This window comes from Podarcis cretensis, assembly GCF_951804945.1.
Source record: "Podarcis cretensis genome assembly, chromosome: 12".
Lineage (NCBI taxonomy): Eukaryota > Metazoa > Chordata > Lepidosauria > Squamata > Lacertidae > Podarcis > Podarcis cretensis.
This window is the reverse complement of record NC_137181.1, coordinates 39,397,566-39,424,729: the sequence shown is the minus strand read 5'-3', so window position 1 is coordinate 39,424,729 and position 27,164 is coordinate 39,397,566. Positions and strand designations below refer to the sequence as shown.

Here is a 27,164-nt window from a genome sequence, read left to right as displayed (position 1 = left end):
AACAAATATCTGGGTAATTGAAGTCCCCCATTACTACTATCTCCCTTCCTTTTGCATGCTTGGCCATCTGTTCCAGGAAGGCATCATCTATGTCCTCCGTTTGGCTTGGGGATCTATAGTAAACTCCCACAATGAGATCCCTGTTATTCTTCTCTCCCTTAATTTTGACCCAAATGCTCTCACTTTGGCTTTGAGGTTCTAAATCTTGGATCTCTTCACAGGTATACACATCCCTGACATATAACGCCACTCCTCCTCCTTTCTTGTCTGGTCTGTTTCTCTGAAATAGATTGTATCCCTCCATTATTACATTCCAGTCGTGGGAGTTATCCCACCAGGTTTCAGTGATGCCTATTATGTCATATTTAGTTTGCTGTACCAAGAGCTCAAGCTCATCTTGTTTATTTCCCATGCTTTGCGCATTAGTGTACAGACATTGAAGTCCATTAATCATTCCCCCGTGTCTCTTATTTAAGGATTTATTCCTCCCACCACTAGGTCTGCGTGCTGTTTGCTCCATTCGGTCTATGACATTTGGATGATCATCTTCATCAATTGATAGACTCCTGCCTTCAGGAGCACTGTCTCCCTCCCCCACATTAGTCAATTTAAAGCCCTCCTGATGAGGTTTCTGAGATTTTTGGCAAAAACATTCCTCCCAACCATTGTGAGGTGCAGCCCATCGCTTGCCAGAAGTCCATCTTCAAGAAACTGCAGTCCGTGATCTACGAATCCAAACTGTTCCTGTTTACACCATTTGCGAAGCCAGCTGTTCACTTCCACTATTTTCCCCTCTCTCCCTGGGCCACGTCGTTCAACTGGGAGGACAGATGAGATGACAATTTGTGCATTTAATTGCTTCAATTTCCTGCCCAGAGCCTCATAGTCTCTTTTGATCTTCTGGAGGCTATTGCTTGCAGTGTCATTGGTTCCCACATGAACCAAGAGGAAGGGGTATTTGTCAGTGGGTTTTATGATTCCTTGCAGTCGTTCAGTTACATCTTGGATCTTAGCACCGGGAAGACAGCACACTTCCCGAGACATCTTGTCAGGCCCACAGATCACTGCTTCTGTTCCCCTCAGTAGGGAATCCCCTATCACCACTACACGCCTCTTCTTAGGTTTGGTCGGGGTTCTTCCCTGAGCTGTCCGTTCCAAGGTCGCCTGCACATTCCCTGAGGACTGACTTTGCTGCTTGTCTTCATATACCTGATCGACTGTAATGAGGGAGAGATCCTCAAATGGAGTCTGCTCTTCAGAGAGGACCTCAAAGCGATTGTGTATTTCTAAACAATCAGAGCGAACCCTGGGCCTCCTACTTCTTTGAGTCACGTTTCTCCATATATCTGGCTCCTGTGTTGGTGAACTAGCCTCCTTCTCAGGGGAGTCCCCTGTCTCCTCCTTGGTGGAGATGGTGTGCTCTGTTGCTTCCAAGAAGAGCTCCAGCTCTCTAATTCTTTGGAGCGTAGCTACACGTTCCTCCAGTTGCTGGACTTTGTCTTTTAAGAGGGCAACCAACATGCAATTGCTGCAGGTAAAGCTGCCTGCAACCTTTGGCAAGATGGCATACATTGCGCAGGAACCACAGGCGACTGCAGCTGTTCCCTCACTCTCCATCTTGAGAATGTGTTGTTGGGGGTGGCTACAGCGGTCCTCCATCATAAGAAGCGTGCAGACAGGACAAATAACTCCCTCCCAAAAACCCTAGGTCTCCCCCAACAAACGTTTGAGACTAGCTCCCCTAAATCTAAGAGATGGATGAAACTGCGCGTGCCGCTAGGCGCGCGCCGCTGCCCTGCAAGCTCTGATAAGCTCCTCCCACAGCTAATCACCTACCTCAACAGAAACCCTGCCCCCTCTGACCTTTGCACTGGGAGAGCAACTAATCAGCCACAAGAAACACACACAAGAAAACCCTTTTTGCTCCTTCTTCAGCATGTGATTGCAGCTCTGAGCCTTTGCTATTTCTATGTGCAAATAAATATATGCATATATAGTCATCTACTTCCATAACTGAACTTAATGAAGCCAATGATGGCATTCATGTTTATGGTACATCTTGCAACTGATGTTTCTACATACAAGAGAAATTTCAAGAATTTGGGGTGGAGAGCACACCTCTTCACCCCAAATTTACACACTATCTTAAATTTGCAACCAAATTTTCAAACTGCATTTTAACAGGCATCAGATAATTCATTCAAAATTTTATTTTTATTTTTTCTTTATGTGCTGCTTTCCAGGGCAAGCTCTGTCAAAGAATTTTACATTACATTACATTAAATTTAAATTTAATTACATTAAAACTGTAAAACATTTTTAAAAATACAAATAAATCAGTCCCGTTTATGAAACACAACGGCATCAGTTTAATGACTTGTTTTACTAAAACATCACTGTGGCTACAATCCTAAGTATTTTTGAAAGTATATTCTTTTGACATCTGTACAGGGATATGAGAGAAACAACCAGGCAAAGGATACAATATGAGTCACAACAGTACAGCTTCAAATGACTTTTCATTACAAAACAAGAGAACCAAGTTGTAGTTCTTCCATAAATCTGAGAACACCATAACAAATCTAAAATTGCTGATGAAGGCCCGTTGTCTGCAAAATTCATAATTCAGTAAAATATTTTCTAATATATGGTAGTACTTCCTGGCGTCTGGATTCTAGAGAATTTTTCAGCTGTGCTTAGAATCATACAATTGTAGAGCTGGAAGGGATCTAAAGGGTCATCTGGTCCAACCCCCTGCAATGCAGTAATATATCATTTGTAGAATATATCACTAGTGTACATTAGTCATTTAGCCTGGTGGATTTCTACCACTGCAAATCAGGAAGAAACAAAGCTAGGTGGAAGCCAATGACTCACCACTCTGCTCTACAAATGAAACTGTACCTCAAACATAATTCTCGCTCAGGAGAATTAATTACCTCATCAAATGAAGAGATTTAACAGATCAATCGATTGATCATTATTAATGCATGTAATAACTATTCACAAAATCACTCACAGGGCTGTGGAAGCCCTTGCAAGTTATATAGTCTGACATCACTAGTGGGGAGGTTCATCTGTTCCCCTTACCATAGTATTTTAATGCTTCTTCCCCTCACACTTAAAAAAAAAAAAATTCTTAACATGTATACAAACTCCTATATCATTCAAACACAAGAAAACCCAGACAGTTCTCTGCTAAACCGTCCAACACCAGCAGTGCTATCTCATCTCCCTTACAGTAATACCATGTTACTTCATAGGTATTTTGCTGCTTTGCAAAATGTTATTTAACTTTGAAAACTCTACACTCACCCACTCCAGTGATGTCCTCTGACTGATTTACTCATTTCACGTAGGGGGAAAAAGAGTATAGCTATTCCCAAGTGTAGTACCTCTCCCCTTACACAGAGACAATGATTGCTTTTGGTTCTGGATTGGTGCTACTGTGAATGCGGTGGTACCTCAGGTTACAGACGCTTCAGGTTACAGACTCCGCTAACTCAGAAATAGTACCCCGGGTTAAGAACTTTAATTTCAGGATGAGAACAGAAATTGCGTGGTGGCGGCGGGAGGCCCCATTAGCTAAAGTGGTACCTCAGGTTAAGAAGAGTTTCAGGTTAAGAACAGAACTCTGGAACGAATTAAGTTCTTAACCCAAGGTACCACTGTATAGCCCTTTTTAAAAGGTATGCCTTTATGGGTGCTTAGAAGAACGCTTTGTATAACCACATACACGAATATCCAGCAACATTTAAAAATAAATAAATACTGCACCACTGCACTATAGCAGGATGTAATTTCAGCAGGTTTAGTCTAATACTTAGGAAAAAAAATGGCAGCTATTATAGTTTATTTTAACAGCTACACCGATTACTCCCTAATCTGTGTATGGACACCATGGCAAAATCATGAGCAAATCTTCACTCGGTGTTCTCTGTCTATTCAACTTCCTGGTTAATGTCCCTGATTCGGTCATTTATTCCTGCCCATGGTGAAGGGAGTCCACAATCCAGAAGCTCGTCTACAATTTCACAAACAGGGAAAAGCCACTTTTTCACTAAACCAAGCCACTTGCTTTCATCCTTTAATTCACTGGGATCCACAGAATGTTCACTACGCCAGTGTGGTGTAGTGGTTAAGAGCAGTGGACTCATAATCTGGTGAACCGGGTTCGATACCCTGCTCCTCCGCATGCAGCTGCTGGGTGACTTGGGCTAGTCACCCTTCTCTGAAGTCTCTCAGCCCCACTCACCTCACAGAGTGTTTGTTGTGGGGGAGGAAGGGAAAAGGAGATTGTTAGCCGCTTTGAGACTCCTTAGGGTAGCGATAAAGTGGGATATCAAATCCAAACTACTCCTCCTCTTCTTCTTCTTCTTCTTCTTCTTCTTCTTCTTCTTCTTCTTCTTCACTATTCTGATTGTTGGCAACAATCGCGATTAGTACCAAACTGAGACAGCAACAACATACTGACGCTGCATGAAACAAAATGGCCGTGCTGAGAAAATGAAAATTCTGGCACTGGCAGCTACTTAATGTGGGAACCACAATAAAGAGTCCAGTGGGCTATAATTAACACAGACAGCAAGTTCACAAAGCACAGGGAGAACAAAATAGTTTTGTTTGTTGTCTATACTTGGTCAGCATTACATCCTAGCAATGCCAAAATAATGACATGGCTTCCAATGTTGCACTCAAGCAACTAAGCCCATATGCTTTCCACTAAAGCCCAGAAAAATGGCATGCCCAGAAAAATGTGCATGAAATATACTCAGAGTCGCAAAGTGATTTCATGCTCTTTATTCAGCTCATAGTGGTGAGGAGGAATGAATGAAAGTTCCCTCAAGGTATCTGCTTTATATACATTATTTACACAATGGGCTGAACATGATTGGCTAATTCCGGAATTCTACTGTAAGCCAATCAGGTTGTGGATTCACTTCTATCTGGAGCATGATTGGGTAGTTCCTGCCAACCAATCATACTGCTGCATTGTTCTAGGACCAATCAGACTGCTGCATTCTGAATCCTATTGTTCTAGGACCAATCAGGCTGCTGCCTTTTGGATCCTATTGTTCTAGGACCAATCAGACTGCTGCAGTTTGGATCCTATTCAACCCAGTACATAACACCCCTCCCCTCTAAGTTCCAGTCCTGCCCGGGAGGTCGCATTCATAGTCCTCAAGGTACGCTGGCGGCCTACGTGTGCGTTGCGGCCTGGGGTGTTCCCTGGTCCGGGGTTCAGGTTCTGGCTCGTGTTCCAAGGATGCTGGCTGTGATGGGGCTGTTTGGTCTGGCGCAACCGGCTCACTCAGTCGTGGTTCTGGTTCCGGTGTCCTTTCGGCCTCGCAGGTCCTCTCTGTATTTACTGATTCTGCCTCTCCTGCTGGCCCCTCGTGCTCTATGGGCCTCACTGCCCCTCTGTTCCCTTGGGACTCCTCTGCCCTTTCCTCCTCCTGGTTTTCTCCTGGGAATCGTCGCCGTATCTGGTCGCAGTGGCGGCGCCAGCATTGCCCCCCATCCGTTAGCACCTCATACGACACGGGGCCAGTGACCCTGGTGACTGTGGCGGGTACCCATGCTGGGCCTGCCCCAAAATTCTTTGCGTACACTGGGTCCTGAGCCTCGAAGGTCCGGGGGTTCTTGCCTTCCCCCACCACTGCCTCATCCTGAGCTCTATCGGGGTGAAGGCGGTCCAATCTGATTGCAAGGCGCCGACCCATTAGTAGTTCAGCGGGGCTCCGGCCAGTCGTTGAGCTGGGGGTGCTGTGCTGTGCTAGAAGGAATGTGGCAAGGCGGTACTCCCAATCCCCTTGTGTCATACGGCGAAGGGTGTCCTTGGTGGTCCGCACCATGCGTTCTGCTTGGCCATTGGTGGCAGGGTGGAATGGCGCCGAACGGATGTGGCGGATGGCGTTCTGCGTTGTGAAGGTTTGGAATTCTCCTGACGTAAATGCAGTCCCGTTGTCTGAGACGAGAGTGTCAGGGAGCCCGTGGGTTGCAAACAGCCTGCGTAGTACCCGGATGGCTGCGGACGTAGAAGTGGACGATACCAGTGCGACTTCCAGCCATTTGGTGTAGGAGTCCACCACTATGAAGAATGTTTTCCCCTGAAAGGGGCCAGCGAAGTCCACATGCAGGCGTGACCATGGTGCTCGGGCGGACTCCCAGGACTGGACTGGGGCCCTTGGGGGATCTGGGCGGGATTCTTGGCAGGCCTGGCAGTGTTTGACCCAGGCCTCTATCTCTCCGTCGATCCCCGGCCACCACACATAACTCCTGGCAAGGGCCTTCATTCTTACTACCCCTGGGTGTGTCTCGTGTAGGGCTGTGAGGACCCTTTTGCGGAGGGGCTGGGGAACAACGACCCTGCTTCCCCATAACAGGCACCCCTTGTGGGCTGACAGTTCATGTTTGCGGGTTGTGTAGCCGGCGAATTCTGGCCCGGGGCTGCTGCTGGGCCATCCCCTCCACACCCAGTCCAGGACCCGGGAGATGACCCTATCTTTCTTGGAATGGTGTGCAACTTCTTGTGCCTGAATGGGGCGGTCAGGAAGCAGCTCCAGGCTCATAACCTCTTGTGCAGGTGCTGGGTCGGGGCCTGTTTCCGGTAGTGGTAGCCTGCTGAGGGCGTCCGCATGGCCCATCGCCTTCCCCGGACGGTGAATCAGTGCATACTGGTAGCTGGCAAGGAAAATTGACCACCTGAGGACGCGAGGAGACAGCACTTGGGGGGTCTGCTTTTCAGGGGCAAACAAGCCAAGCAACGGCTTGTGGTCAGTCACCACGGTGAAGGGCCGCCCGTACAAGAAATCATGGAATTTTTTTACTCCCTTCACGATTGCCAGACCCTCCTTGTCGATTTGCGAGTAGTTCCGCTCGGTTGCGTTGAGTGTCTGGGAAAAGTATGCCACTGGTACCTCTCTTCCATCCGGGAGTTGGTGTCCCAGGACAGCGCCAATTCCATAGGGCGAGGCGTCGCATGCTAGCACCACCGGCAGCCTCTCGTCGAAGTGTGCCAAGACCGAGTTTGAGACAAGCAAGTCCTTGACTGCCTGGAATGCGGCCTCCTGGCGCTGGCCCCACACCCAAGGGGCCCGCTTGTCCAGGAGTCTGTGTAGGGGCTCCGCTACCGCCGCCTTGTGGGGAAGGAAGGAATGGTAAAAGTTCAATAGTCCCAAGAAGGCCTGAAGTTCAGTCTTGTTCTTGGGCGCTGGGGCATCACAAATGGCCCGTACCTTGTCCCCAGTCGGGTGGACCCCTTCTGCGTCCACCATAAATCCAAGAAAGTCCACCTGAGGCACTCCTAGTAGACATTTTTCCCGCTTCACCTTGAGACCCGCCGTCTGGAAACGGTGCAGAACGGTGCGGAGGCGGTCCTCAAACTCCTCTGGTGTGGGCCCGGCAATCAACACATCATCGAAGAAGGGGGTGACGCCAGGAATCCCTTTAAGTAGAGAGTCCATTAGATTCTGGAATATGCCTGGTGCCACGCTGATACCGAATTGCAGCCGCTTTACCCTGAATGCTCCTCTGTGCGTCACAATCGTCTGTGCCTCTGCTGTGGCCTCATCTACTGGCAGCTGTTGATATGCTTGGGCCAAGTCCAGCTTGCCAAAAATTTTCGACCCAGCCAGGGTGGCAAGAACATGGCTGACCACTGGCACTGGGTATGCATGGGCCGTAAGGGCCTTGTTTATGGTACATTTGTAGTCTGCGCAGATGCGGACCGAACCATTAGGCTTGACGGGTGTGACAATTGGGGTTTCCCAGGGGGCATTAGGCACCGGCTCCAGCACTCCTTGCTCCACAAGCCGGTCCAATTCCTCGTCTATACGGGGTTTCAGGGCAAACGGGACCCGGCGGGCCTTGAGCCTGACCGGTCGTACTGCGGGGTCAAGCTGTAGAGCAATTGGGGGGCCCGTATACTGTCCCAATTTCCCATCAAAAACCCCCGGAAATTCCTTGCATATGGCGTCCACGTCCACTTGTAAGCTAGTGTGGTTCACCCCGGTGACGGCTAGCCCCAGTGGTCCAAACCATGCCAATCCCAGTAAGCTAATGTAGGGGCCCTTGACCACCAGCAATTCCAGTTGCCGCGTCCGCCCTCGGTATTGCACCCTGAAGGTCCCCACCCCCATTGTGGGGACCTTACGTTTCTGGAAGTCCCGGAGGGTGAATGGGGCCGGCCTGAGTTTGGGACCCCCAGTAGGACACAGTTTCCTTAAGGTCCTTGCCGAGATTATGGATAGAGTTGAACCCGTGTCAAGCTCCATGCGGCATGGGGCCCCCTCTATCTGTACGTCAACATAAATTTTCTCTACGTTGGGGTGGGGCAACTGGTATACCTGGAAGTCCGTGAGCTCCGTCGAGTTGCCTTGGTGCGTTGGGCCCCGGGACCTGGGGCTCTTGGATTGGTCATCTGATGCCTGGCGTCGGGTGGGCCGAGCCCGACACACCCGGGCGATGTGTCCCGATTTTCTGCACTGCCTGCACTCTGCGTTGCGGAAACGGCAGGTCCTCCTCTCGTGACTTTCTCCGCAACTTGCGCAGTTCCCTCCTTCTCGTCGAGGCAGCTGTGGTATGTGGGCTGCTTGAGTGCGCTGCTGTACTCGGTGCACCTCCTCCCTGTTGGATCCTGAGTCGTCGGTGAGGTCTTCATGGTGGACCCTCGGTTGGGATGGCTGGCTCGGCCGTGCCTCTTGCGTCGACCTCTCGGCAGCTTCCGTTGCCAGGGCCTCCTCCAGAGCGACCTGGAACGTTAGGTCCTTCTTAGCGTAGAGGCGTCGTTGCAGCTTCTCATCCCTCAGGCCACCGACGAGGCGGTCACGAAGCATGTTCTCCAGCTCTGAGAAGTTGCAGAACCGGGCGGCTTGGCGGAGAGAGGTCACAAACCCAGTTATGGTTTCCCCAGGGGCTTGCCGCTTTGCATAGAAGGCATTTCGACGAGCCACCACTGAGGGCTGTGGCGAAAAGTGCCCCTTCAGCTGTTCCATTATTGTTTTGTATGGAACAGTAGCAACGTCTTCAGGCGCAAGGAGAGCCCGGGCAATTTCAAATGTCTCCTCTCCGCAAATGCTGAAGAATATTGCCCTCTTCTTGGCGTCTTCGTCATCGGTGACCCCTTTGGCTTCTAGGAGGAAGGTGAAACGGGAGGCGTACGCTTCCCAGTCTCCGGATGCTGGGTTGAACGGTGAGAAGCTGCTGTCGGTTGCCATTCTGAGTTCCTTGTGTCCCGGAGCTGAAGCCTGGATACACGGTGCGAGGCAGCGGTGCGGCAGGCGGCGGTGCTGCGGTGCTGTGTGTGGCAGTCAGCTCAGCGGGATCCCACCTTCGTCGCCAGTGAAATATACTCAGAGTCGCAAAGTGATTTCATGCTCTTTATTCAGCTCATAGTGGTGAGGAGGAATGAATGAAAGTTCCCTCAAGGTATCTGCTTTATATACATTATTTACACAATGGGCTGAACATGATTGGCTAATTCCGGAATTCTACTGTAAGCCAATCAGGTTGTGGATTCACTTCTATCTGGAGCATGATTGGGTAGTTCCTGCCAACCAATCATACTGCTGCATTGTTCTAGGACCAATCAGACTGCTGCATTCTGAATCCTATTGTTCTAGGACCAATCAGGCTGCTGCCTTTTGGATCCTATTGTTCTAGGACCAATCAGACTGCTGCAGTTTGGATCCTATTCAACCCAGTACATAACAGTGCAAGACACCCAAACAGAACTGATTTCATATGTTAACAATTAAGGCTAAATATGGTGGGCAATTTGCCTCTCACACTTCTGTTGTACAATCTGAAACGAATCTTAAAATTATACTAATCAGACCAGATGTTTGAGCCAGTCACTTTGCATGCAATAAAGCTTTGAGAAAGGAACAAAAACTACTTTGAGATTCATCAGGTAGTAGTTTACAATGACATTTTGTGTATATGGTTTAAGCCCGCAATCTTATTTGTACGAATAAATCTATAGCAGTGTGAATGAAGTGCCACTCTTGAGCTTGGGCTCCATAAATTGTCCTCTTGGCAAAAAAAGCAAAACACATCTATCAGGTTTTATTTATTTATTCTTTGGACTGAAGCTGTCACCCTTTCTTAAGTTTGGGAACAGATTATTAAGTATTGGTTTTTTTAAAGTGAACTCTTCAAAACAAGAATATTCTTTTTAGTAAAGAATACTACAAAATCCTGTTTGGCAGCAACAATTGCCTACACTTTATTTATCACTGGAACAAATGGCCCTGCAGAGATGGAAAATTCAGAGATAATTCAAATGACAACATGCCAGAAATACTGCAGAATTATTAGCTAAGGTGTTCTACTACACCCTCAAAGCTCAGAGGTGCCTTGTAATAATGACAAAAGTTTCTTAAATTTACAGGATGTGTCACAGGCAATAGATGGGATTCAAACAGCTGGTCAAGCTTATGCAAATAGCTGGCACAACTAACCAAGTGGATTTTTATGGTACTTTTACCCTTTCTGAACAGCTGAACTCATGTGATTAGCACAAACGTCTACTGCAACTGCCAACTCCTCATTTCCTATATGGTATATTGAAGACTAAATCCTCATAGGATCCTTGTCCATGTTTATGACATTCAGCTCTGCCTCCTTCAGTACAAAGCCTATTCAGTTTCTTGGTGCTTATGAGGTTACTCTGGTAAAGGATTAGGCTCAGTTCACCTTGTTATGTGGATAATTACACATTTGTTTCACCATATTCCCCTTCTGAACCTCAGCTCCGTATCAAGGCAATCCTTCTGTGGCAGTTTTGTGGGGCAAATGACCACCACGTAATTGAATCCCTTTCAAAGTTCAATAAATCTCAAGGTTAGCTTTCGAATCAAATTCCACCTTGTTTATGTTTTGCAGTTACTTCAGTTAAGCTGCAGCTCTGCCCCACTAAATGATGCTTACACAGCAGCACAAACCATTGTTTATGGCTAAAATTGATCCTCAAGATCAGACTGCTTGGCTTAGCCTCAGACACAAATGCATTGCAAGGGAAGAAATGGAACATAAAACCCTAAATGCTGCAAAAGGAAATACATTAATTTCTTATGGTCACTAAACAGAACATGAAAAGAAATTATGACCTGGTGTCCTTCTATTCTTTTTTAAAGTCTCAAGTGGGTAGTACAATGTGTGCCTGTGATTTGTTAACAGCAAGCCAGCTAGTCCAGATGTCTATAAATAATTAAATTACACAGACAGTTCTGCATTGACATACAAACATTTTCCTTGCCTAAAGGGATGGAGAGACTATGCTAAAAATGACCCTCTTTATAGGCAAAAGTTGTTGATAAGTTGTTACCACTTAAAGGGTTTCAAATCTTCCAACACAAATCTGGAAAATCTGTTGGTTTACATTTTTTTATTATTTTCATTTTATTTTTGAAGGGAAAATATGGCACTTTATATTTCAACAAAAGGTGCACTATTAATGCAGACCTCCCATTTCCAGAATTCTTTGTTTCTTTTAATAGAACGGGGGATGTATCTAGTTCAGATATAAAGAATGCAATCTAACGCACACTTCCTTGGGTGCAAGACTTATAGAATTCAGTGGAACATATTTCAGAGTGATCTTGAATAGAGTTGCACTGTGAACTGCTCTCCAAATGGATAGTGGGGCTGTCATTTTTTCAGCCAGAAAACTGAACAGTGATTAATTGAACACAGCTTTTGAATTTTTGAGATTAGACTGTTATTGCAGCCAGGGCTGAACAACTGAGATTATTGTTGCAGTTAACTTCAATAGGCTAATTGTGACTCACACTGTTATATGCCCTGTTTAAACTCAAAATTACCCACATTTTAGGTCAAGTCTCAGAACATGGTACTAAAAAGTTCCTTGGCACCTTTGGAGGGGCTCAGAGATCCAACTTGAAGTTCATACTCCGGGGGTGGGGGGGTGGGACAGAATTTGGGAAACATCCTTACCAGAGATCATGGAAGGTTCCTGGAAGTCAGTAGACAAAACTGGGCTTCAAGGCATATAGTTAAAAGCAGGAGTCCGAGCTGCCCAAGGTCCCAGCTCACAAAGGACCAACGCCAGTTCTTGCTATATACAAAAGTCTTTATTAAGGTTCAGTTTCCATTTCAAAGCCGCGGCGTGCAGCTCTACGTCTCAACCCTAGACCGCTGAAGCTCCATCTGAATCTCCTCCCCCTCGACACCAGTTCAAGACCCTAGCCTTGCTCCACCTCCTCCTCTGCTCCTTTCTCCTCTGGGTCCTTCTGCCCTCTGGGGTGTCGCCCTTTCTGGACTCTTCTGATGCTGATTCCCCAGATTCTTCCCCCTGTTTCCGGCGTGCTTTAGGACCTGGCTCCCAATCCGACCTCCCTGCTGTCCCGCGCTCCTGTACATTTGAACTTGGCGCGCACGCCCAGCCGGCAACCTTCCTCCTGACCGTTACACTGCTCCTGTCACTGCTTCCCCCTTCGGGGGGGTTGGCTGGGTCTGACTTCCCCTCCGTTCCCTCACTCAGCGATAGGGGCGTGGTCAGCCCTGCCTCATCTTCTCTCCCCACTGGAGGGGAAGCCGGCCCTGACGCATGGGACTCTTCCCCCCCGCTACGCCCTGGTGGGGAAGCTGGTCCCAATCTCCAGCTGCTGCTTTGGGAGTCGCCGCTGGCCCTTTGCTTCTGGTGCGTCCTTCCCGGGACCCCCCTTGCCCTGGCCATCGGTGTCCCCTTCTGGGAATCTTCCGAATCGCTGGAGAAGCTCATGGAATCTCTCGGCCCACTGTCATACTCCCCTACGCTGCCCTCGGATTGTTCCCCTTCGCTCTCCGCTCTCTCTCTCCCCTGTGCCTCTGCTCCTGAACCCCTGACAGCAGGTTATAACTTCCTTAAATTAATATATGTGCAAATAAACTGACCTGGTATAAGACAGTTTTCTATGTTTCCTAAACCTCTATGTTATGTTATACAGCTGCACAGCCCAAAGAAAGGATGGTGTGGAGGTTGATGACTTCACTGACAACTAAGGGCATGATCCAACCAGTATTGCTTCTGCACAGATCCATTCATTTTCCGTAAAACTCACACAAGGCTCATACACTAAACATGAGATGAAAGGAGGGCTCCCGACTCATGGTTGAAAAATTAACTGTTGAAGAAAGTTGTTTATGAAGATAAACAGATCCTACATTATGCTGTCAGCTTTAGATAAACAGAATGGACTCCTCTAATTCCAGACATACTGGTGTGAAGCCATTTAATCCTATAAAAGAAAATGACAATATTTTTAAGCAGTTGCCTTACTGGTACGTGTGCAGAATGTTTACTCATTTTCTTTCTAGATAGCTGGCCATACAGCCTCTCCTTATGTTCACTTATAAAAAGTAAAGTTCATATAATATAATTGGAAGCCTTTGATTTAAACTTCCGCATTTGCATTCTGCTCACCTGGAAGTTTCTTTAAATGAGATAGATCCAATGAACTTGAGATATTGGAAATAACTTTAGTACAGAAGGTGTGATCGTATCAGACTTGGGCAAGGGCATTTAAAGCACATGACTTCCTCCAAAGAATCCCGAGAATCCCCTCACAGAGCTACGATACTCAGCACCCCTCAAACAAACCACACAGAAACACCTAGGTTCAAATTCCCACTCAGTTACTGGGTGACCTTGGACCAGTAACCCATTCACCCTACCCTGTGGGAATGTTGTGATGATAAAATGGGGGGGGGGATAGGGAAACAGAAGTACACATTACCCTGAGTTTTTCACAGGAACAGCAGGATAAAAATGAACACACATGATAAAGGCAGTTTTAAGGAGGCCTGGGAAAGATGCAAAATAAAAAACAGTGTGATATATGGATTCAAGATTGAGAGTTCACATTAAAACATAACATAGTTCAAACACATGCTTGATCCATGCATCTGTTTTCAAACAGGGGCAAGGAGAAAAAATAAAAACATAGTGTGATGCAATACCTATTTTGGAGCTCAAGATATTGGAGCTACAGTTTTGCATATTCGCTACACAGTTCTATACTTCGTGTTCACACCTGGCGCTCAAGCCCAGAAGTATGTAAGGTGTTTACTGGTCATAATCACCATGTTGCCTTGAAAAATCAAGGTGAATACAATCAATTAAAAATGATGAATGATACTGGGATGATAACACGGTTATAAATTATTTTGCTTTTATATATCCTCATTAATACATCACATTGCCTGAGAAGCATAATAAAAGCACTTCTACGACCCCAGTACATCAAGGCAAAAACATAAACAGCTTCAGCTGACCCTCCCTTTCAACATTAGGGCTGTGCTGCAGGGGACAAATATTTTTCTGCATAAAAGCTTTCATTTATTCTGTGCCATCGTCTTGCACACCCTACCACTCAAACTGTATTTATGGCAGCTATGGGTTTGTGTAATAAGAGGGCTTGCATACTGTATTTATCTTTTAATCTAATTTTAAAATGAGATGCACAGACTTTCAGCTGCATGAATTATTTTGTTATAAAAGTTTCCTTAATTTCATGAGTTTAACAAGCAAATGAAGAATATTGTTTTATTTCTAGATCAGCTTTAAGCCTCTGGAAAATTTTGCCGATAGTCTCAACATATTCTCTCTCTTCTCTGCAATTCTCAGCTTTTGAAGGTAATGTTATGATTCGGCAAAATCATTCGCCTAAGCAAAATATTCCACTAGAATAATAAAGTACGACACAGCATGGCCCAAAATGGTGATTGTTGAAAGACTGAGGCATGCCCCAATGCTGAATGACTCATATTACATTTAAACAGCAATGCAATCGATTGTGCAAGTGCTATCAATGCTACATGTGTACAGGTGTACTTCACATGAGCAGGGCAAAAATAATTTCAAATAGGAATGAGAGGGTCTATTTGGTGCAGAGATGAACCACTGGGATAAGTTTCATAAACATTTTTGCGCCCTTCTGTGGAGAGCTGAGTGGGGGGGCTCAGTTATTCATTACAACACCTGACCCTTCCGTCCCCTTTGGCAACAAACTATGCAACAAAGCAGTCTTCACTTTTTTGGTAGGGTAACTGCATACAGGGCTGAACTTGTAATCTACCATTACACCAGAGTCAATGTTTTTCTGTGGTGCCTCTAGAATAGCTGGTGTTATATAATTTTGTGTATGAGTATATTGTGGTATTTATTTATTACATTTCAATGCCATGTTTACTGCAAATAACTCAAAGCAGTAGAAACGGTTCCCTCTCCCTTCCCCTAATTTTTCTATGCACAGCAGCCCTATGCAATACGGTGAGGCTGAAAGTGTGTGACTCGCCCAGTATCACCCACAGAGAATCTAATGGCAGAGAGGGATCTGAAACTGGGTCTTCCTTGATCATCGTCCAAAAGTTTAACCACAGCACCCATGGGCCATTCGGAACAGCAGCACCTCATATCAGCTGCATGTAAGGGATTTCTATGTAAGGTAAAGGGACCCCTGACCATTAGGTCCAGTTGTGGCCGACTCTGGGATTGCGGCGCTCATCTCATTTTATTGGCCGAGGGAGCCAGCGTACAGCTTCTGAGACATGTGGCCAGCATGACTAAGCCACTTCTGGCGAACCAGAGCAGCACACAGAAACGCCATTTACCTTCCCGCCAGAGCGGTACCTATTTATCTACTTGCACTTTGACATGCTTTCGAACTGCTGGGTTGTCAGGAGCAGGGACCGAGCAATGGGAGCTCACCACGTCGCGGGGATTCGAACCGCCGACCTTCTGATCGGCAAGTCCTAGGCTCTGTGGTTTAACCCACAGCGCCACCCGCGTCCCTATGGGGGAAGAGTGGGGCCTTATTATTAAATCTGAGAAAATATTTTCCCCTCTTGCCCAATGTTTTATGTAACTGTAGTAAGCTAAAACTTATTTCCCCTTATTCCAATGCAGCCTGAAGTCATGGGAAAACTTTACAATCAAAATTAACATCACATTGGAAAAAACTCTAGGAATACAGGCGGGGAAGAGGAGAAAGGTCAAATGATTCAGTTTGGGGGTTTTTTATGTAGAAAGTGTTGGATATATTCCATTAAAAGCAGTTCGTTTTACTCTGCTTTAATAACTCAAACATTGTAAAGGGATAATCCTGTTTGAGAAGATAACCATGTCAGAGAAAAGCTCTCCCATCAGCTTCAGAGAGTTTCATACCACAAAAATAACATTATGAATGGCAGCAAATCACATAATGGCCAGCTTGGCTAATATCAACTATCAGCTTTCCAGTGACGTTTCAATAGCCTTCTAGGGTTAATAGAATCTGCAGCCAAAGAACTGGGTGCTTCCTGAAATCAGTCTGTGGAGTTTAGTGTCCTGAACATCACTACTGTACTTGAGTCCTCTTTGCTGCAAAGACAGGAGACTCCACAATAGGCAGAATTCCCCTGACCAGGGTCTATGAACCTCATTTCTGTCCCCACCACAATACACAGACCCTCAATGCAAAATGTGTTCATATTTATCTCTCTAGCTTCAATTCCTTGTCCCCTCAATCCCTTTCCTTAAGCCACCTATCCTTTCTTCCGCTCCCCATCTTAGTTCATTCTCTACTCTGTACCCAGCCAAACTGACACATTTCCCTTCTCTTACAGAAGCTGGATACCACACGATTTAGTTCTCTGAGCAACTGAACGTTCTGTGCCACCATACCAGCTTAGGCGTACAGTACAGATTTAATTAACATATCTTCCTCATGACAATTAGTGTGCTATTCTTCAACCCCAGGGCTCAATGATGTCTTAAAAAATTAAGCAATGCTACACGCATTACTAATAGCACAGGGAGATAAGACAGCAGATTAAAAGCAAGCAAGGTATGTACAAAAGAACATTGTATAGAATTGTACTTTAAAAACAAACCTATGATCTAGGTGGGTCTACCTAGCCCAGTATTAATCTGCACTGATTGGCAACAGCCAAACAGCTTTTAGTCCCATCTGGTGGTGCCAGGGATTAGAACATGGAACACCTTGCATAGCCAGTGAGCTATGACCTTCTTTCAAGGCCCCTTGTTATTTGCATCTTCTAAGATGGGAAAAGCTAGAACAATAACAGGCTTTTCTCATTTAGAAAACAAACAAGTTAACTCTGCTAGGGTTTCTAAGAGAGGATAGATCATTCTCTACAATTCACCCATCTCATTTGGCTCTCCCATCTTCATTTGCAATTGTACCAGTGCATGGAACTATGCACAGCTGTTTATATGGAAAAAATGGTCTCTGGTGGCCAGTAATTGCTATATGTGTAGATGTTACGTTCACCAGCTTAATCAAAGGCATCTGATTAGCAGCTCAGAATAGGAGCCGAGTATTATAGGAAGCCCTTGGATATATTATTCTCTTGAAAATTTTATTTTGTCTTAAATTAGAACAATTTAGAAGTAAAAGGGAAATACTTGAGTGAGATGTAAATGAGGTATCACAGTCCATGTTGCTATTTGAATAGGACAATCATTATGCAAGAAAACAGAGGAGTCAAGCTATGTTTTCCTAAAGGGAAAAAAGTAGCATTAACAACTATAGTTGCTGCTTTAAAAATCATGGATATGCCAACCAATAATCTGCTACCGCACCACTTTGAAATAAACGTTAAAGAAATATATCTTTCACTAATGTTATTAGTCTTGGAAGGCTTAATAATAAACAGATAATGGGTGAAACTGGCTCAATACCTCCATTCACTGTACTTCATTCTGCATTAATGCTGAAACATTTTCATTATACTGCCGGTAGAATTATTAATTCTTCCTTGAGACAAATTAATACAATTGATCAAAGTGTCTTGGAAAATTAAACACCGGGTTTTCTTTTGCATTTTATGACAACCGGCTTTAAAGCAGAAAAACCCTGTAAATGTGACATCTTTTTCTCCCTTCCTTTGCTAGATCGAGTTGAAAGACATTACATTAAAGCATCAATTTGTACACTTTCCCTCCGTATCTTGCAATTTCCTGCTAACATGTGTCATAATGTTACTTCAAATTTTTCTTCCCTGTTGCAGCTTTAAGTTTAGGTTTTAATTGTGGCACAACTGGTGGATTTCTGTCCCTCTGGGAACCGGTTTATTTGAAAAGTAGCACATAAAATAAATGCAGCTCTCACCCTAAAAAAATATAAATCCACAAATAAGAGGAGGCATGAAGCTAAGCCCTGATCAAATATTTTCCCTTAACATTTAGCTGCACAAACTGGCTGGAGCCTTCCAGACTTTGTACACTTGGTTCAAAGTTGGGTACAAAGATTAGTCTGCACTAGCAACAGTAAAACCACATAAGCAAAAGACCTTTTTAAAAATTCATGAAAGCACAACTGAAGAGACAGGCCACTTTCCCTATGGCCAGAATTCAAAGCTCTGCAGTTGGGATCCAAAGAACTGTGTTATCTCTAATGCTAGTCCTTCCCCTTCCCAGCAATACCTTATAGCACACCACTTCCAAAATGGAAATTTTGGAAATTGGAAATGGAATTCAACAAGAAGGTTTGGGGGGCGGGCACTGGATGTACCTAAATTTGAGGGAACGTCAAATGTAAATATTGGGATTCTAGATTGGGGAATTTAGCTCCATAACAAACGTTTTGGGACAGAGGTGGGGGAAGAAGCATTCAATAAGCATTTTATAAATGGTATTGGAATCAGCTGTTTAAAGGGGGTAGAATAAGTAAAAAAAGGGGGGAAATCAAATGGGCTGGTGCAAACCCCTTGCATTTGTCTAACAGGCTCTTTAGATCTTAGTCTATGTAACTGTGGTCCAAGGTTAAAATAAAATATACTAGTTTCATAACCAAATCTAGCAACAGTTCATGGTAAGTTCTCCGGAGGCTACCAGCGTAGCTGCAAAAGGAGAAGAAAAACTAGCACCCTCATTGGAGGATGTTGTGAGGTGGTGGTGAAAGCTTGAGAATTGTTAATTCAACACTGCAGATCTGGTTGTTTGAGTGGCCAGAAGCAACATCAGGGCCCACCCTGGACACTGCTAGCAGCCACTAAGCAATCACATACTTAGCAGATATTTTTTTAAAAAAAATTCTTTTGTGCACTGTAAGTTTGAAATATGCTGTATTGAAATATGGTGTATTTCAGAGAATTCGAAATAAATTTCATTGAAACACTTATTACAGAGACATGCAGTGGGTCTTTTGTATATATATTTATTAAAAAGATGAACCTTACGACTAATTCAGAGGCGGGTTTGGGGGCAGAGGAATTTGTTTAAAAGATGTAAGATAACCCTCCTGTGGCTTCCAGCAACTGGTATTCAGAACCATTACTGCCTCCATAGTTTAACTATGTGCTGTGTGAAGAAGACCTTCCTTTTATCTGTCCAGAATCTTCCAACATCTTCTGAAGTGCTCTGCGCTTGCTCTTTACTGGCCCTAAATCCATCCATAAGGATCTATGGACACTTTTCCTTGTAGCAGCCCACATGTATATTGCGGAAGGACGGAAGATGTTCTCAGACTTTACCCTTGAGGGCCAGTATAGGCACAATAGCATTGTCTGAGAAACTCCTTTGCACCATCCAGCTTGCCACAACTTGATTCCCCATTTTCCTATGTCTCCATAGGGAGACTGTTCCCATCTTCGCAGCTAAGCTTCTGGAAGACTCTATTCAGTGACGAGCTCAAACTGCTGCTTTATCCTCCTCTTGATCTCCCTCCCTTCCTCTTCCCTCAACCTTACTTTAAGTTATTTTTAAACTGTGCATTTGCCCATGTTCGTTCGTTCTCTCCTTCTCTATTCTCTTTAGTTTATTTGTTTTGAGACTTACCTGTTGTTACATTATGACTGTTTAGCATTATTTGAATTTTACTCACAATATTTTAAACCCCAAACAACTTACACTTAAGAGGTACCACCTCCTGCTATACTACCCTGCTCATCCCCTAAGGAGAGGCCCTACTTCGCACTAGTAAAAATGTGATGTTCCGTGTAGAGGCCATGTTTTATCTGCAAACCATGCCTTTGCGGTGCTGTATGTTTCTGTGAATATATAGATTATATCTATGGGGTTTCTTTTTCAGGCAGCCCTGCCAGATCTTTACTAACCCATGCATTAAGCAGTTAATGCAGTCTCTGATCAGACTTCATCTAATACATATTAGATGCATCTGTAAAAGGTTTGTTTAAAAAGCTCCCAGAACAATTAGAGGACTGGAACATCTGCTTTATCAGAGGAAGAGTTAAGAAGATCTGTCTGCTTAAGTTTATCTAAGACAAAGATTAAAAAGTGATTCCAAATGTGAGTAGGGATTCCTGCTGCCAGAAATTGCAGAGATGGGTGGGTGCTGGTAACCATTGTGCTGAAGTAGAATCAATTGGCTTGTTCTGATTTGGTTCTGAGCAACAATATCCACATCTGTACAGAATAGGTTTCTGCCTGTAGGCAGCTCCTTAAACCCACTACCTTTATAGGTGTAATAGAAACCATTAGATGGAAGATGGGGTGTTTTGTGTGTGTGTGTGTGTGTGTGTGTGTGTGTGTGTTTTCACTTTTCTTCAACTCCAAATACCCATTAGAAAATAATCACAAGAATTAATCATGTGATATGATAAACAACATGCCTTATAAAAATAGAGAGTTTAGTTTACACTGGAATTACAGGGGAATAAATGCCAAAGAGCTACAGACCAGATTATCATACTGATAGATTTGTAAAGCCATGAATCTATAAAGGCTGCTATACACAAATGTACTTGACGCTAGGAAGTGGTATACAAGCCATTTACTGTATATAATTGATGAGAACAGTGCTGCAGATGTTAAATTATCCCCAGGTAATTTACTTTGTGCTTCTGGGATAGTCCTTTGCCAACCATCTGGTACATTTTAAATGATGGCACAAAATATCAGACACTACTTGTACAGATGACTTTGTGCTCCAATCCTTTTGTTTTATTGCGGACAATTTTTCTGTTTATACTTTGTCATAATAATGGTGTTAAGCCCTATAGAACTGAAGAACAAAATGTGGGCTATGAGGAGAGCCAAGCATGTGAGATTCTAGGGTGGCAGAAACACACTTGGCACAAAACTGAAATTAAAAATTGGAAATGAGCTGGTTTTTAAAAGGTGGGAGCGAAGCAGATTCCCCACTATTCCATATGCTCCTTTCTCACTGCCAGCCTGCCCTCTACTTTATTATTTCCAGGCAGCCAAAAGGAACATATTATCTTATGCTAGAAGCCAGGGGAGAAAAAGTCAACAGGCCCTGGAGCAGAGCGGCTCAACTTTCATACCAAGTGGGCTGCAAGAATACTCTCAGACGGAACCCGCAGGTTCAGTTCAAATACATTGCATATATATTTTTATAACCACAAATCTCTCTTGTATCTTATATTACAAAACATTTGTTATAAGAGGTTAAGTTTTGCTAATAACTAGAAAATTCTCTTTAGTTTGCAGAACTGAGAGCCTCATAGTATTCACATGTACATTAACGAGTAACTCAAAATTCGTAATGGTCTAATTGCTGCATGAGGATCAAAATACCCAACAATAACCAAAGTAGTTATACCTCAGCTCTATATAGTACATATGGTAAATGCAGCACTTTTTCCAGGCAGAACTCACCAGAACTCAGTTCTGGCACCACTCAGGTGGGTGCCATTACCATCATAAGAGAACAAGGGAGAAGTTTATGGTGAGTTCCGGCACGGCTTTTTCTAGGAAAATAGCAGTGAGTAAATGTATGTTACAATAGCTTAGTGCAATTTCAGAAATCAAAGTAAACACATACAAACACACACGGTTTTAATTATTTCACCAAATTTACAACGTACAATTGCCTGCTATAAGAAATAGGATGCTCTTGGCAGGTGGATTAAAATTCTCTTTATCCAAACAATTAGCAGGAAAGCATTAGCAATGAATTAACAGTTGTATTTATACAGAGTGTTGCTTTTGGAGAGCAGACATAAATTTGATATAACAGCAAGCAAGGCTTTGTTTTGAATGTTAAAAATAAATTAAGCTTCACATTTACAACAACCCATAATGCACTATACAAAATGAAAATGTGTCGTAATTTATTAGAAAGCTTTCCATGGAGCATGTGGGGTATATGTTATATAGTACTGTGGTGATATTTTTCAGTGTTACTTTGACTTTTTTTAAAAAAAATCCTTACATAAGGGAAGCCCCCCCCCCCAACCTCTGACTGAGCTGGGGGAGAGCTGGCTTAGGATAATGGCTACGTGAACTATGTTCCGTTCTAGTTAAAACCAACAAATAAAGAGGCCTAAGTTATATCCAAAAATAGTATATGCAATGTAATAATGCAAGTTTAAAACTGCATACAAAATAATACAATGATCACTAGTAAAGCATTCATTTTAACAAATACTCTCTGCAAGTTTCTGCAGGTGAACAATATCAAATTCCTTCAGTGAGAGAGTTTATCATCAAATTCCAGCTTAATGATTAATTCAAACTGGAATTTGATAAGAAAGTTCCCTGCAGGAAAGGTGGCATATAAATATAGTAATAAATAAATAATGCAAGTCATTTATAAAAAGGGAAAAAGCAACCTAGATTTCATTTGAAACCAAGACTCCACTTTTCCTCCAAAAGAGAACTACATATCAAACTGAAGACACTGTCAAGAGGCTGCTCTACACCTGCACACACACTACTGATACATACACATATATTAATATTAAAATATTATAAGCAGCATTGCGCAGTCCTTTGTATGTACAACAGAACTTTCCCCAACACTGAAGATCAAGTCTCATGCAGATGCATGTATGCTTTGTAGTTACAGTGGTACCTCGGGTTACAAACACCTCGGGTTACAGACTCCGCTAACCTGGAAGTAGTACCTTGGGTTAAGAACTTTACCTCAGGATGAGAACAGAAATCGTGCGGCGGCAGCGGGAGGCCCCATTAGCTAAAGTGGTACCTCAGGTTAAGAACGGTTTCAGGTTAAGAATGGACCTCCGGAATGAATTAGGCTCTTAACCAGAGGAACCACTGTATCGAGGAGCCCTATATCACAGCCACCAAATTTTGGACTACTGAAAAAGATACCGTACTCTCAAGCAATTCAGAGAAGGGCTTCTCTCCAGTTCACCTGTGTGTTGCCCCTATAGGCTAATATTCAAATATTAGGTTTTGTGGAAGCCAGAGTAAACAATGTTCCAAATCTACATGGTCTAAAAAGTAAATACGGTAATAAATAGTTCTGATATGAATTTAATGAATAAAATGCTCTCATACATTAATCTGGATCTTATTTTGAAGTAGAAGGATTTGGGAACCACAATCTGACTATAAACCCACTATCAAAAAAAAGATTTAAAACAACTAATGCACTCATAAACTGTATGTAATAATTATTCTTCCTGACTCCAAAATATCCAGAGTGTACTTACTACTGTACATAGATTGACCATAGCTCAGTCTGGAAAGCTTGAGGCTCTTAATCCCAAGGGTTGTGGGTCTGAGCCCCACACTGGGCTGGAGACTCCTGGGTGGCAGGAGATTGCACTAAATGGCCCTTGAGGTCACTTCCAACAACTCTATGATTCTATGATAATCACTAAACGCTGTCAACAATTCTGACCTTAACTGAAATACTGGTTAGCAACAACATCCTGGTTCAAAAGGGATCCTTGCTGTCACAATTGTTACTCAGCTGGGAGGAAAGATGTCCTCTTTCCCATCTGTTCTGATTCTCTCAATCCTTCACAAAAAAAGGATGGGCAGTTAAATACTGCAGTTTTACTAAGACCTAGCACCTCAGTGTCTGTCTTGGTTCAGAAGTAGTCCCTGCTGCCACAATTTCTAGCATAGATTCATGCCACAATTCAGTGGTACATTTGTTTACGAACTTTATCCGTTCTGGAAGTCCGTTCTTAAACCAAAGCATTCTTAAACCAAGGTGTGCTTTCCCATAGCCGCGGGGGACTCAATCTACAAATGGAACACACTCAACAGGAAGCAAAACATGCTCTTATTCCAAGGCAAAGTTCACAAACCAAAACACCTACTTCCGGGTTTGCAGCGTTCTTAATCCAAGTTGTTCATAAACTAAGCTGTTCTTAAACCAAGGTACCACTGTAATTGTACATTGCTCAGAAATAAGACCCAATTCTCTTCTCTTTCTGGGCACTTCTGCACAGATCTCTCATACATTCAGTAAAACGCTGGCATATGTCCTTTGTGTGTTAAGAGTGCCGCTTCATAAATCACCAGAAAGAAAGGCCATACACTGATATTAATCAAAGGCTAAATAATGTTCCTACACAACAAAGAGAGTTTTAAAAATTGATATTTTGCAGTAAGGAAAGTGGTGGGAAAATACAATGGAAAGTGCAGGGTAACAGCCACTTGACATCAACATCATATAACAGTCAAACAAATTTTGCGAAATAAAGTCAGGGGGATTGTTCAATATGTGCTTCACTGGGAAATAACCTAAACCCTATTACATAATTATTCCTCATATCAAATGAAGAACTGAATACTGTTCTAATATAGCACTGCATTCTTTTCTTGGTTTTAACTACTCAAGTACTTTAGTTTTTCGTATTATTTGCACAACCAACTGCAATAAACTACATTTCTAAAAACCAAGCAAATTTCGTTTTTAAAAAAAGATTAAAACATTAAATAAGGGTTTTTTTTCTAGTATTAAGATAGCCTAGCATTTGGCTATCACTGGAAAAAACCATTTCCAAAATGAAAAATGACTGCATATGAGATGAGATTACCCTGTCTCATGAAAAGTCAAGAGGTATCGAATATCATTAAACCTAAGATGCATAAATCTAACCAAACTCTTTAGCTTTCTTGCTATAAAGTGGCAGATCAATATCCACCCTTAAAACTGTTTTAATTATCTTTTTAATAAGCATTTTATTTGCAATAAGTTAAAACAGTAAACCTAACTATCACACGATGATATTATTATTGATTATAAAAGTGCATTGCATGGAGCTGCCAAGACCCAAGTAAGAAAAAAAATACATAAATAAAGCAAAGTTATCAAGATAATTAAAATATCAGCCTTTTTCTTCTGCGTATGATCAAAGCTGTCAAGAGCTTCTTCAACTGAAACTTTGGCCCAGTGGAGATATAACGGTGTAATCAAATTAAGTGTCAGCTTCTGAATTCTAAGAGAATGGGCTTCATCCTTAATATTTAAGTCCTCACCTCTTTTACTCCACTTCTTAGCCACAATGAAAGACAAGAAAACTGGAATTGCTAAGTTAATTAGTGATCCTACTGCAGATAAATCCTTCCAGGTCCACTGCAAGTCTTTGCCTAAGCAGTATTCTGCCCAGAGAGGTGCTCAAACTGTCCTCAGGTGCTCTTCGCTCATGACTTGTCTCTAACCTTGCACTGTTCCTCATTTATGTTCCTGTTCCCAGCTCCCCTGGATACCCAGCATGGCTGAAGCTCCACTTCATCCTGGTTCAACTCTGTCCTCGCTGTTCTGGCTTCTTCCTCTGCCTCTTGTTGACTCTACTCTCAGCTGTTTCTTCCTGGTCCTCCTCTCATGTCTTTTCAAAACCCTTCAGCTTGTGGGCCATATGTTTGGACTGCAAAACCTCTTGGGAGGCTCACAATGCTCTACAAAATAGGAAAAACTGGCACATAGACAGCACACCTTATCATGATGCTGGAAAGTAGAAATGTGGCATTAAGGAAGACCCACCCAACCACCCCCAACCCCGCTGCCCAAACATCCTGAATTGGGCTGGTTTGGATTTCAGAGCCAGAAATGCCAAACCGTTCCATGAAGTAGGCTTAGAGATTTTGATGTGCCTGCTAACTGGTGCCCCCTTGCTGACTTCCATCCATGCCCTCCTGTTGCTCCCACACATCTACCAGCTGAGGCTGCAGTTACAGCCCCGTTGTTCCTTACCACTGCCCAGCGCACAGATTAAAACTAACAGCATGCACCATTAGAAGGCTATGTAATCAATGCACTTTAAAAAAAAATACATATTTATTATAGGCAGGCCATAGAACTTGACATTGTGTGGCAGTGTACAAATGTTGTTAGTTAACAAATATAATCAGATTTAATAAAGACCAGCATTCTTATCCATTAAGTCTTTATTTCACGCTGCACCCATTCTGGCTTCAACAATATGTCAAGAGAAAGAATGACACTGCTTTCCAATAGACTGTTCTCTAATGGAAAGCTGTTTCACCGTATTATCAAATCTGTTTTCTCTCGCCTTGCTGTACATTCCTATCACATCAGCTTTTCTGATGAGGCATCTAGAAATCCATTCGCCAGCAAGTGCCCCCTGGCCTTCTAGTGAACAGATTCCCTCCCTGACCCACACCACTTCCAAGTAAGTACTGCTCAACGCTGACAAAATATGAAATGTTTTTATCTATTGAAAGGTATTTTGTCAAGAACCTTAAGCTTTGTGGTCATGGGCTTTTTACTTATTTATTCATAATATCCGTTTAGCACTTCTTGACCACAACGGTGCTCCTGTAACATCTGCTATGGTTTAAAAGCTAGTTTTATAGGAATGAGATTTACAACGTATATAGTGCTTATTTACATTCAGGCAGAGTGTTTATGAACCTCAACAGTTGTTTTACATTCTGTGTTACCTTCCAAGCATTAGTTAAACACGTCCTCCATGTTTCACCAAAATGTTACGCTGAGTACACACTGAAGACTTACGTTTTTAAAGAGATTCTACAAACATTGAACAACGTAAATTTCTAGGAAGATAAACATTGCACCGCAAAAGATTAAAATGCTGCAAGATTATCCTCTGAAAGTGCAAGCTGCCATTATTGTTTGTAAAGCTATACAGTGGTACCTCGGGTTAAGAACTTAATTCGTTCTGGAGGCTTGTTCTTAACCTGAAACTGTTCTTAACCTGAAGCACCACTTTAGCTAATGGGGCCTCCCGCTGCCGCCGCTGTGTGATTTCTGTTCTCATCCTGAAGCAAAGTTCTTAACCCAAGGTACTATTTCTGGGTTAGCTGAGTCTGTAACCTGAAGCGTCTGTAACCTGAAGCGTCTGTAACCCGAGGTACCACTGTATATTATGCAAAGACAGAAAAAAGCTGTATCAAACTTTTGGATTCTTCCAAAAATAAATAAATCTGTAAATAATAAAAGAAAAAATCTGTAAATAACACTCCTAATGTGATTCAGGATTTTTGCCCA

The 27,164-nt window shown here is 43.4% G+C and overlaps 2 protein-coding genes across 10 annotated transcripts in view; both read right to left on the bottom strand.

Annotated features, from left to right (window-relative positions):
- Window positions 1-27,164, bottom strand: part of PLCL2 (phospholipase C like 2) — a 153,840-nt gene that overhangs the window by 29,504 nt on the left and 97,172 nt on the right. The gene's annotated exons all lie outside the window — the stretch shown is intronic.
- Window positions 7,023-9,232, bottom strand: LOC307227135 (uncharacterized protein). The gene is made up of 2 exons (XM_079996228.1): window positions 8,349-9,232; window positions 7,023-7,447 (listed from the first exon to the last, which is right to left on the bottom strand). The coding sequence occupies exons 1-2, from the start codon at window positions 9,216-9,218 to the stop codon at window positions 7,409-7,411; spliced, it is 909 nt and encodes a 302-aa protein (XP_079852354.1). The 5' UTR covers window positions 9,219-9,232; the 3' UTR covers window positions 7,023-7,408.

Excerpts from the sequence above, each read along its gene's own strand:
- LOC307227135 (XM_079996228.1), bottom strand. The coding sequence starts at position 9,218 with ATGGCAACCGACAGCAGCTTCTCACCGTTCAACCCAGCATCCGGAGAC. Across the intron at positions 7,448-8,348 it reads CGGAGCTCACGGACTTCCAG|GGATTCCTGGCGTCACCCCC; the intron begins GTATACCAGTTG and ends CTCTACTTAAAG.